Source organism: Vipera ursinii, assembly GCF_947247035.1.
Source record: "Vipera ursinii genome assembly, chromosome: 2".
Classification (NCBI taxonomy): Eukaryota; Metazoa; Chordata; class Lepidosauria; order Squamata; family Viperidae; genus Vipera; species Vipera ursinii.
In genome coordinates this window covers 216,075,168-216,088,412 of record NC_139513.1, presented here as the reverse complement: position 1 = coordinate 216,088,412, position 13,245 = coordinate 216,075,168, and the positions used below count along the sequence as shown (strand labels likewise).

The 13,245-nt window shown below is 42.4% G+C and overlaps 1 protein-coding gene across 1 annotated transcript in view; it reads left to right on the top strand.

The window, feature by feature from the left end:
- ADAMTSL1 (ADAMTS like 1) overlaps positions 1-13,245 on the top strand; it is a gene marked incomplete at its 5' end in the record, with an annotated part of 243,354 nt that overhangs the window by 166,853 nt on the left and 63,256 nt on the right. Inside the window, 2 exons of the mRNA XM_083354613.1 lie at positions 3,327-3,616; positions 12,604-12,733. Of these exons, the coding sequence (XP_083210739.1) occupies positions 3,327-3,616; positions 12,604-12,733 (420 nt within the window). The remainder of the gene's footprint in view (positions 1-3,326; positions 3,617-12,603; positions 12,734-13,245) is intronic.

Here is a 13,245-nt window from a genome sequence, read left to right as displayed (position 1 = left end):
CCTGGGCAAAAGCCCCCCTAGTCACGGCCACTACATGATCTTCTAGGGTAAGCCGTGAATCTAGGAGGACTCCCAAGTTGCGAGCCCTATCCATGGGGGGTAAAAGCTCACCACCCATAGAAAGAGATGGAACATTTTGAATGTCCCGGGATGCCGGAATGCACAGCCACTCAGTCTTGTCAGGGTTGAGCTGAAGTCTGTTCCTCCCCATCCAGACCCGAACCGCCTCCAGGCAACGGGACATCACAGCGAGGGCATCACTGGGGTGGTTTGGGGTCGAAAAGAAAAGTTGGGTATCATCGGCATATTGATGATACCCAACTCCAAAACCACGAATGATCTCACCCAGCGGTTTCATGTAGATGTTGAACAGGAGAGGCGAGAGAACCGACCCCTGAGGAACTCCACAAACGAGAGACCTAGGGGCCGATCTCTGCCCCCCTGCCAACACCGACTGCGAACGTCCCAGGAGATAGGAGGAGAACCACCGAAGAACCGTGCCTCCCACTCCCAATCCCCTGAGACGCCGCAGCAAGATACCATGGTCGATGGTATCGAAAGCCGCCGAGAGGTCTAATAGGACTAGGACAGAGGAATATCCCCTGTCCCGAGCCCTCCAGAGATCATTCACCAGAGCGACCAATGCCGTCTCCGTGCTGTACCCGGGCCTGAAACCCGATTGGTAGGGGTCCAGATAATCCGCTTCATCCAGGACCAGAGGGAGCTGATGCGCCACCACACTCTCAACAACCTTCGCAAGAAAGCGAAGGTTGGAGACTGGACGAAAGTTGTTCAATACAGCTGGGTCCAAGGCAGGCTTCTTGAGGAGAGGTCTCACCACCGCCTCCTTCAAGACGGTGGGGAAACAACCCTCAAAGAAGCAGATATAACCGCCTGGAGCCAGCCTCGTGTCCTCTCCCTAGCTGCATAAACCAGCCAGGAAGGGCACGGATCCAACAAACATGTGGAGGAGCTCAGCCTCCCCATAATCCTGTCCACTTCATCAGGGGTCACAGAATCAAACTCTTCCCAGATAACATTGACAAGACCGTCCGTGTCCTGATCGCCTGACTCTGCCCAGCTGGAGTCCAAACCGGTCCGAATCCGAGCGATTTTATCCGACAGATGTTGACTAAATTCCTCAGCACGACCCTGCAAGGGATCCTCCCTCACCTCCTGATTAAGGAGCGAGCGAGTCACCCTAAACAGGGCGGCCGGGTGATTATCTGCGGACGCAATGAGGGTAGAGAAGTAATTACACCTCGCCACCCTCATCGCTGCGAGATAAGACCTAATATAGGTTCTTAACCGCAACCGGTCGGGTTCGGATCGGCTCGACCTCCAACAGCTCTCTAGGCCCCGTTTCCGACGCTTCATCTCCCGGAGCTCCGCGGAGAACCATGGAGCTTGCTGGGATCTGCGCCGGGTCAGGGGCCGCAAGGGTACAACCCGGTCAAGTGCCTCAGTGGCTGCCCTTTCCCAGGTTTCCACTAAGGCATCCGCCGAGCTGTGAGCAATGGAGGCAGGTGGGGACCCCAGCGCCGCTTGGAATCTATCAGGATCCATTAAGCGTCTGGGGCGGTACCATCTAATTGGTTCCGTATCCCCACGGCGGGGGGTGGCAAAACGGAAGACCATCCGCAGGAGATGATGATCGGTCCATGACAGGGGCATAATAAATGGAGAGCCCCCACCAAGATCATCCAACCACCGTCTAGATAAAAAAATCAGGTCAAGAGTGTGGCCTCCCTCATGAGTTGGTTCAGAAATTACTTGCGTCAGGTCCATGGCCGTCATGGAAGCTATGAACTCCCGAGCTAGCTCAGATGAGCCTCCCAGGGATGGTAGATTGAAGTCTCCCAAAACTATAAGTTTGGGAAACTCAACCACCAACTCTGAGAGGATATCAAGCAGCTCGGGCAGGGCTGCCGCTGTACGACTAGGCGAAATGTACGTCAGCAGCAAACCCAACTGCGCCCCCGAACCAAATCTCACAAAGAGAGACTCACACCCGACTATCTGAGAAACGGTGGTCTCCCGCGGACATAAGGTCTCCCTAATAATAACCGCCACTCCCCCACCCCTACCTTGAGCTCTTGGCCGGTGCAGCACCCGGAAGCCTGGTGGGCAGAGGTCAACCAAAGGGACCCCACCCTCTGGGCCCAACCAAGTCTCCGTGATGCAAGCCAGGTCCGCCTGCTCACCCTCAACTAAATCCCTAACGAGGGGAGCTTTATTAACCACGGACCTGGCATTCAGGTACACCAGCCGGAGCTCAGGAGGCTGCACATCCTCGCTCCCGGAACCTCGGGGAAGAAGCAGAGGGTCGGAGCGCCTCACCGCTTGCAAATAGCGGGGACGGCCCTCCCGGTAACGATACGGCCCCCTGTCTATCCGCCTGCTGCCTTTCCCCGTCGTGGGAATTGATAATCCCACGACCCGCTCATGAGCCCCGGCGACAACGCCACCCCGTTCTCCCCCCGTGCCATCAGACCCAAGGCTGGTCTGAACCATGGTAGATCGGCCACCCCCCATAGCCAACCCACCGCTATCTCCCACCCCGCTCCCTAACCTTATAAAAAATTTGGATAAAAAAATAATCAGAGGCTTTCTAGAATTACATGGATAGCCCCTGCCCCTGCCCAGCCATCTCTCAGAGACCCAAAACTCGGGCCCGTCATCAAGGTCATCAACATTTAAGGAGGCAGGTCGCACCCAGGAGAGGGGGGCACTAAAGAAGAACTAAACCTTTAAAACCGTGTTAGCAGTAGACTTTCGATACTGTTTTACACTTGTTTAATATTTTAATTTTTTAAATTTATTGGATCGTTGCTATGTGTTTTGTTACTTATGTTGTATGCAGTCTTGGTGACATTTATAGGAAGATGAGGTAAATGTGGTAAGTTAGCTAATTGAGATAAACATTCCAAAACTGTGTTTACCACACAAACATTTTAAAATGTGAGCCTTATCTCCATCCAAGATCATTTAGCTATAGAAAATGGTAAGTACTAATGCATCCCAGTTGGACTCCTTTGGTGTGGGCAGCTATCCTTAAGGCACCTTTCTATGCTTAAATGTAAAAAGATAGGTGGCCCTGAAACGTCTTCAGGAGCAGATCTTCTGGAGCAGTCTTTAGAATGAAGATTGTGTTCTATGGTTAGTATGAGCCATGGATATGCTTATCCTGAATCCATGGACAGGCGCTTCTATAGTTGCATCACTTGAGGAGAGGGGGCAGTGAATGATTTGAAGTGTGTCTGTCCTGCCCATCGATTGCTCTTATGTTCTGTCTTTCTCCTCTCATAATGGCTTCACTACCACAGGTTCATTCCTGAGGACTGGTCTGCCTGCAGTGTGACCTGTGGGGCGGGCGTCCAGGTGCGGTTGGTGAAGTGCCAGGTTCTGCTGTCCTTCTCTCAGTCTGTGGCAGATTTGCCCATTGATGAGTGTGAAGGGCCCAAACCAGTGTCTGAACGAGCTTGTTACGGTGGTCCATGCAACGGAGAAACTGCTGAAGAGGCTGACCTGATCTTTAGAGGCTCACAAGATTTTGATGAACTTTACGACTGGGAATATGAAGGCTTCACTGAATGTTCTGAGGCTTGTGGTGGAGGTGAGTTCAATTTGCAGTTTCTCTCATTTCCTTGTTTCCCACATACTGGATTGTGGAAGCAATGTACTTGAATCCATTTAGGCTTCATTGAAATCAGTCATCTCTGCCTGATCCAGCTAATGTCGCCAGGATCCATCTCAAAGTCAGAGGCTTGAGATTTCAAAATATTTGACAGAATAATAGAATGACAGCCCAGCAGAGTTGGAAGGGACCTTGGAGGTCTTCTAGTCCAACCTCAGTTAACATCTAGCATATAGGATGTGTTATAGATTAACCTCGTACTAATGCCCTAAACTTTCTACTCACTGAAATGTGAAGATTCAGTCAAAGATAAAATCTTAGGTTAGTGGTAGTGGTATTTAAAAAAAGATTTTCTGTTGCTAACCAAGACAGTTGTTAAATTCATTTTGCCCCATTTTATGACCTTTCTTGCCCCAGTTGTTAAGTGAATCACTGCAGTTGTTAAGTTAGTAATGTGGTTGTTAAGTGAATCTGGCTTCCCCATTGACTTGTCCTGTCAGAAGGTCGCAAAAGGCAATCACATGACTCCAGGACACCGCAACTGTCATAAATATGTTGCCTAGTGCCAGAATTTTAATCACATGACTATATGGGTGCTCCAACAGTCGTAAGTGTGAAAAACAGTGATAAGTAACTTTCTTTGGTGCCACTGTAATTTCAGTCACTTAACAAATGTTCGTAGGTCAAGGACTACCTGTATTTAAAGTACTGATAATGCTTCTATTTCTCCTTCATTCCTTAGTTGCTTGCTGTTAACTTGGGTTTTGCTCATAGAGTTTCACTCTGTATCTCTCTTAGATCACAGAAAAAACTATGATACGGCCTGCAGGAAATGTTCAGGTTTTGATTGTCAGGTAGAAAACCAAGGATACTTCTTCATGGTGATGTTCCATTTAAGGCAGGGGTAGGCAACCTTGGCTCTTTTATGACTCGTGGACTTCAATTCCCAGAGTTCCTGAGCCAGCACCACAGGTTCTTGAGACAACTGGCAAAAGGGTGGAAATTCCTTGGGGTTCTCCATGGCCAATGCACTTTCCACAGATTACAGCCAACCATGCCAAGTTTCTGCAGCACAGAGATTTCCATCAGCTTCACCAAAATAGTCATAATGCGGGAATCGGCCTTCAGTCTTCTGGTTAAAACAGAAAAGGTGACTCTGTAGTGTAGAAGAACCATTGGAAATGAGGTCCAGATGTAAAACCATTTTGAATTGAGAAGGTATCAAAATTCACAGCTGGGGTCTTTCATATGACTAATGTAGTAGCCTGCTTGTTTACATTTCCTGCTGACCACTTACATTTGGGGCAGAGAATCATGTTTTTAGAGAGAAAGGCTAAGACAGGAAGCATCGGGTGTCATTTACTTTACATTGCCTGACGTCTGCCTCGTAAGCAGAGACATATGGATCTCAATACATCTTGCGTATGTATTTCTTTTTCCTGAATCTGTTGGCGACTCAGCTGGTTTTGATAGCTTATCCCACCAAATGACATTAGCTTGGATTTAAAGGGGAGAGAGAAAACATATGACAGAAATAGCTAACGAAACCACTGCCTGGAGCTAATAAATTTGGCACTTAAAGGAAAAGTCAAGGAGTATCACCATTAACGCCTGTTATGAGAACTGTTTGATATACATTGTGTCCAATCCAAATTCCATTAGTTTGGTATAATTGTTTATGGAGAGCTACCCACCTAACGATTCTAATCCTTAACTTCCTTAATTTCCCTAAAATGCTTATCTCCTTTTCCTTGTTGGAAGCTGAGATTTACCATACAAAAATTACGTCTACATAAAAAGTTGTAGAATTTCAAAAGGTACAAATACATTCTGAATAATAGGAAAAATCTTAGAGAGGGAACTTTTTCAGACAGTCCATCCCACTTCCCACCCACTGTAAGATGCGGCTTTGCTTTTCTACTTTGTTCTGAGATACAGTCAAGAAGACAGCTTCTTAAAGTGGCATAAAAGCTTTAATCTTCAGTATATCACCATAGTAACTGGACTTACAGCCTGACAGAACCACAGAACAGGTGACAGTTCTGTGCATCCAGGGCAGCTTACCTTTTACAGGTAGCCCCCAACTTATGACCACAATTGAGATCAGAATTTAGGTGGCTAAATAAGGCATTTGTTAAGTGAGTCGCATTTCATTTTACAACTGTTTTTCCCCCACAGTTAAGTGAATCACTAGTTGTTAAATGAACCGTGCGTTCCGTAAGCAAATCCAGCTTCTCCCATTGCCTTTGCTTGTCGGACGTTGGCTGGGAAGGTTGCCCATGTGACACTGGGATCCTGCAACTGTCACAAATACATGCCAGTTGCCAAGCCTCCGGATTTGGTTCACATGACTATAGGGGATGCTGCGATGACCTTAACTGTGAAAACCGGTCAAAAGTCACTTTTTTCAGTTCCATTCTAATTTTGAACAGTTACTCAACAAATAATTGTAAGTCAGTCACTGCCTTATGACCCTTAAACTCAATGTCAAGTCCAAATCAAAAGGAATATTGAAATAAGGTATGGTAAACAATTTATTTTATTGAATTACTGGCCAGTTATCTCCCTGCCTTTTCCTAAAAGAAGTAAATTCAGAAAACCTCCCGATGTTCTTGCAGCTTCCAAGTACAGATAGTCCTCAACTTATGACCACAATTGAGCCCAGAATTTATGTTGCTAAGTGAGAAATTTGTTAAGGGAGTTTTGTCCCATTTTTATGACTTTTTCTTGCCACATTCATTAAGTGAATCACTGTGGTCACACAAATTAGCCACACATTTGTTAAGTGAATCTGGCTTCCCCATTGACTTCGCTTGTCAGAAAGTCACAAAAGGGGATCGCAAGACCCCGGGGACACTGCAACCGTCATAAATGTGAATCCATTGTCAAGCATCCGAATGTAAATCACCCATGGGGGTTCTGCAATGGTCATAAGTGTGAAAAATGGTCATAGGTCACTATTTTCAGTGCCGCTGTAACTTTGAACAGATACTAAATGAACTGTTGTAAGTAGAGAACTATCTGTAAGTGCATTTAGCTAGCATGCAGTATAGCTTTGAGCAACATCATGCCTTACTTGATTCTCTTGTGAAAATATGATTGTTGTTGTTGTTGTTGTTAGCAGCTGCGAAGTCATGTCCGACCCATTGCAACCCCATGGACAACGTTCCTCCAGGCCTTTCTGTCCTCCATCTTCTGGAGTCCATTTAGGCTCACGCCTACTGCTTCAGTGACTCCATCCAGCCACCTCATTCTCTGTCGTCCCCTTCTTCTATTGCCCTCAATCTTTCCCAGCATTAGGCTCTTCTCCAGTGAGTCATTCCTTCTCATTAGGTGGCCAAAGTATTTGAGTTTTAGCTTCAGGATCTGGCCTTCTAAAGAGCAATCAGGGTTGATATCCTCTAGGACTGACCGGTTTGATCACCTTGCAGTCCAAGGGACTCGCAGAAGTCTTCTCCAGCACCACAGTTCAAAGGCCTCAATTCTTTGGCGCTCAGCCTTTCTTATGGTCCAACTTTCACAGCCATACATTGCAACTGGGAAAACCATGGCCTTAACTATATACACTTTTGTTGGCAGGGTGATGTCTCTGCTTTTTAGTGTGCTGTCTAGATTTGCCATGGCTTTCCTCCCCAGGAGCAAGCGTCTTTTAATTTCTTGGCTACAGTCCCCATCTGCAGTGATCTTGGAGCCCAGGAAAATAAAATCTGTCACTATCTCCATTTCTTCCCTATCTATTTGCCAGGAATTGAGAGGGCCGGATGTCATGATCTTGGTTTTCTTAATGTTAAGTTTCAACCCAACTTTTGCACTCTCCTTCTTCACCCGCAACAAGAGGCTCTTTAGTTCTTCTTCACTTTCTGCCATTAGAGTGGTAAAATATGATTAGGAACAGCCATTTTTGCAAGCAGCTCAGTTTGAAGTTTTACTGTCATGAATCCCTTACTCATGCATGTGTCCTCCTGCTAAATGAAGCATTGATAAATAAATGAAAAGAAAAGAAAGACAGAGATTGTGGTGTGAGAGCGTGATGGGTTAGATTGATTAGGAAACTTAGAGATGAAATCTCTACAGCACCATAACACATTTTAAAAGCAGAAAGTCTTATAATGATAAAAGAATAACTTGTTTGATTGCCAGTGGTGTCAACCATCTCATCAGTTAAATGTACTGAGAGAAGTTAGAGAGGAGGCTATTTGTCATGCATTGCTATTGATAGTATCATATAATATTGTGAAATCCCTAGTTGCCATCTTCACAATCAGTTGTCAATGCTGATTATGCAAATACTGAACACTTAATCTAAGACCTAATTATAACAGAGATACTCTGATGGTGCTGAGTAAAAATAAAGTACTGTCACTGGACTTTGGGGCTATGTTTGTATTTATTATCCTATTTATCATGTTTGTTTACCGCAGTCCATGTGTTCAACTCAGTATCTTAACAGTTGTTGGCAAAACAGCTGCCTTCCAGCATGTTTGAAGAAACACTTTCTGTTCACACAATTAAAATGAAATAAATACATTTAAGTTAATCTTACATGACAGATAAGTTAATTGTATTTTTTTCTACTCTCCATAGATGAAATATAATAGACAGAGAAGTGGGCTTTTGCCCTCAAAGGAATAGCAGCCAGAAGGAACTAATTAGTAATTTAGTCTATATTCAGTGGCTTCGTCTTCCACCACTGTCATCAAGTATCATGTAACAATTATGCTCTGCTAATAGATATAAACATTGCAAATCTCATTTGATGGTATATTGAAAGTGAATTAAAAACTACTTAGATTTATATTATGTCCTCCTCTTGCACCATGTAGCATTTTAATTTCCTAGAGAGATTTTTCAAGGGAAACTAGACTCGGCTTCTATGTTAAACTTATTGATGTTTTTTAAAACTTGACTCAAATACTCAAATTGTAATGTTTGATATATTTTTTACTCCCAGTTCTGAGCAGCTTTTTCTCATTATTTATTATTGCATTGACTTAAAAACATTTTTTCATCCTACTCTTCAGGCAGAAAGTTTTCCATAGAAGCCTACATTACTGTATAACCAGCGAAAGCAGAACAGTCTTTATTTGCAAACTTATAGTCTATAAGATACAATACAAAAGGAGGAAAAACAAAAAAGGAAAAAGAACAAACCAAAGTTTGGAGCAAATCATCAAGTTAAATAATATTGTTTAATTCAAGTAAAAGAGCTACCCTTGTCCTATAATTATAGCTGGACCTAATTAAATAACTTGATTAGGAAAGAATATTTGGTTTCTTTATTATATATTACATATTTATGTTTTAATTGTATTATGTTTATACTAATACAACATAAGTAATTGCTACATTAAGTTAAATAGTATTTTTTAGTTCAAGGAAAAGAGCATTCCACCAAGCATTCTTCCTTGCTATGAAATGCTATATATAGTCCTTTTCTGTAATAATGAGAAGCATGTGAATATTATGCAGTATCCATTTGCCAAAAATGCAAATATGACAAAGAACAGGAAACAATTCCAATGCTCTGACTAGTGTTTCCATACATTACACACTTGCAAACATGTGGTTGCTGTGTTCATACTTGACTATTTGAAGTGTAAGCCTAAACCTGTATTTTAGTGAGCTTTGGTTTACTGTTGTTTGTGTTATTTACACGAGGAAGCCTTTTTTCATGTTGGTGGGTGCACACACATAAACCCTCACTAATAGGAGCTTGTAAACTACAGTTTATGAATTAGACCTTTTTCTGTTCATGGCAACTTTCAGTTTATTAATTCATAAGCATGTTCTGTCCTGTTTTGACATCTGTCAGTGATAAAACTCCAATGAAATCCCATTTGTATTGTATGTTTTTCTACACAATGTGAATTTTTGTGTGCGTTGTATCTGAAAATACTCATTTGCCTGAATTTTATACCCATGTCATGTCTATGTATTTTTGAACCAAGAATTTAAATCATGAGCAAATGCTTATAGCATGCTATGCCTTTGTAGGGATACTGCAAAATCAGGCGAGCATGTTATCAAGCAAAATAAGTCGGGTTTAACAGCTCTGAGAATTTTCTCTTATTTGCTAAAATGCAATGTTATTTTGAGGAATAATGCTTTGACTGTCACAACAAAAAGGCATGTTTGTTTTAAACTTTGGCTTAAAAAAATAAGTCACTGTGTTGTATATTTTGTATAGATGAGCGTGTTATTTTTTTTCTCATTCGGCATAGTTGTTTCAAGCCTGCTTGTTGGTTTTATAAACATTCTGTCATCTTCAAAAGATTCAGATGCTTCAATGAATTGAACTATTGTGCAGCTTCTTCTGCTTCTACGCTGTTTTTTTTATCTCTAGCAGTAGAGGCAATGCCAAAGATTTAACCCAAGCTAAACATCACCATTCAAGTAAATCTTGAAATTACAGTAAGATGACCTTTGAACAGGGTGTCCAGACTGCAAAGGTCATTCCTGTACATTGTGTCAGAGAAAAGGGAATATGTAGCATCTAGTTTCTGAGGCTTGGGCAGGCTGTTTATTCCAGCATTAAAAACAGTAATGAAAATAGTGGTGGGCAGCAATGAATTTGCATATTTTAGCTTCCTTTAATTAATAAGCCCTAGCGTTGGGGATTGTAGGTTTTACTTGAAACCTGTCAAGAAATGTTTAGAGGATGTAGTACTCTGGCATCTAATAAACTGTTTTATCTCAAAGTATAGAAATGTTCAAAGTGTGCTGGAAGATCATAGAGGGTGTAGGAGACAGAATTACAGCTCAACTTTTCTTTTTAATCTTTTTTTTCAGTTCTGAAATTATACTGCTCATTGATAGTGGATTTTTAAGGTGGTCTTCAGAGACACAAATGCTGGAAGCATATGTAATTTGTTTTTTCCTAAAGGGTTATAAAAAAGAAAAGGATGTCTTGTGATTTCTGTAGGACATTCCTTTCTACTTTCCATGCATTCTGTTTTAATAAAAGTTTCAGAATAACAGAACAACAGATTTGGAAGAGACCTTGGAGTCAGGAATTCTGGGAGTTGAAGTCCACGAGTCATAAAAGAGCCAAGGTTGCCTAACCCTGTATCTAGTCCAACCCCCCACTCAAGCAGAAGACCCTATACCATTTCAGACAAATGGTTGTCCAATCTCTTCTTAAAAACCTCCAGTGTTGGAGCAGCCACAACTTCTGGAGGCAGGCCATTCCACTGATTAATTGTTCTCACTGTCAGGAAATTTCTCCCTAGTTCTAGGTTGATTCTCTTCTTGGTTAGTTTCTATCCATTACGTCTTGTCCTGCCTTCACGTGCTTTGGAGAATAGGTTGACCCTTTCTTCTTTGTGGCAGCCCCTTAGATATTAGAACACTGCTAGTCCTTCTTTGCATTAAACTAGACATACACAATTCCTGCAACAATTCCTCATATATTTTAGTTTCCAGTCCCCTAATCATCTTTGTTAGTCTTCTCTGCACTTTTTCTAGACCCTTAACATCTTTTTCATATCATGGCAATCAAAACTGGGATGCAATATTCCAAGCATGGTCTTACCAAGACATTATAAAGTGGTGCTAACACTTTGCATGATCTTGATTCTATACCTCTGTTAACACAGCCTAGCACTGCATCCTTTGGCAGCAAGCAAGGTTTCTTAAATGAAAAGGAGATCGATGGCTTTTTCATATAGAAATGTTGCTGGAAAGGGAAGGACTAATCCTATGTAATTAAAAAACCCTCATCATTCTGTGAGAATAGATCGATAGCACATGTGTCATGATGCCATCGTGCAAATGGCACAATTATGTCCGATGCAAGAATTTAAGTTATATATTTCGCATCATAGTGTCAGGATGCACTTGTCGTTATGGATTCCTTCCCTCCAAGCAGCAGAGCCTGCATGATGTTTCTGAAGACTTCTGGGGAGCAAAAAGAAAATAGATTTCCTTTAAAAAAAATCTCACATAGCTCACACACTCACGCAGTAATGAAGATTTTTCTAAACCAACGGTATGGAATGAAAAAATGGTAAAAGGGAGAAAGTCATTTATATCCTTTTGCCCTCAGTATATTCAGCACTCCTCTTTACCCTAAAGCAGCAAACTGAGAAATATCTTGAAGGTGACCTCTATAAAATTTTACTGAACATGGATTTCATCTGTTTATGAGGCCTGCTCCATGTTCACGTGAGTAGCCTGCAACCCTGATCTCTCTCTCTCTCTACAATGCTTTTTTAGCTAGAGCTTTTCAAAATTATCTGTAATTTTTGGAGACAAATTGAAACAAAGCCTTAAGGATTATCTGGATTACTCTGGTTGTGCCATTTTACAAATATATTTATAGCTCTAGTTGGAATAAGATCCTCAAGCCATTTCAATCCCATTGAATCACTAAATCACAATAAACCTGTGCTTCCTTTTTGTCGGCTATTTGGGACTTCTAAACCTTTGTTCCACTTCTGTAGACCCAGAACACTCAATTATAGTGATATACAGTATGTGCCGCTATCTAATAGGGTGGTTTTAATTTAGTGCTGGATTTCACTTTAGAACAATAAAAGGTTAAATGTACATTCCTTTAGCTGCAGGCCTTAGGGTTGCATCATTCTATTTCTTCCTAAAAAACAACAATAAAATAAATAAAATAAAATAAAATAAAATAAACCAGCTACTGCATCCAATCAGCAAAAAATAAGGAAGATGTTTTTCAACTGTCTAGAAGACCCATCATGTATCTGCCGTGCGGCGCTACGTTTCCACTCCTCAGTCACTTTGCTCCTCAGTGGGTAGCAGCCGTGTGTGCGATGCTGCCCTGTTGACAATAGAGAGTATCGGATTGCTTTCCTAGAGGCTCCAAGCCCCCAAGCTGGCTACTCCAAAAGATCTCTTGTTAGTATCATGTCTGCAGTTCTCTTTGCTGACTCTGTACTTGGAATGCAGCCTGCAGGATTTTAAACATTAATTTGATTTAATTTGGTTTGTGTGTACAGGTGTCCAAGAGGCTGTAGTGACTTGCCTGAATAAACAGACCAGAGAATTTGCAGAGGAAAATCTATGTGTGAGCAGTCGGCGCCCCCCGCAGTTGCTGAGATCTTGTAACCTGGAACCTTGTCCCCCAAGGTAGGCTGCTGCTTGCTCTTTGCTGCTCCTTCATCTGGCTCCTCGGGGCCCTGAGAAGTCATTTGCGCTTTGCCACGTTGGATTTGAAAGGCAGAGAAACTGAACGCAATTGGGAACATATTTCCTGGCATCTAGCAGAAATAACTGCACTGATTTAAAGTGAATTATTTTCCTATCCACTTTATTATATTCAGGGTTATTCCTAGGGCAGTATGTGTGTAAGTAATTCCACTCTGCAGTGGAATTCAAGATGTTCCCGGTGTCTGTTCTGTTTGTTCTGTTACTTTCCAGGCTGTTTGCCCACGCCTGGTTTGGTGTAAGTGGCAAGAGTCAGCCCTCAGAAGTTTGCAAGGGAAATCGATTCCTTCGCATACTTTACGTGGAACCGAACACTTTTTAACGTATCAAGTTGAACTGGAATGACTACGCTTAAAGGTTTTCTGGTTTGCTTAGTTTTTGTCTTATTCGTTAAAGTTTCTCAACCACTTGTTCTTTGCAATTCCTAATCTTGT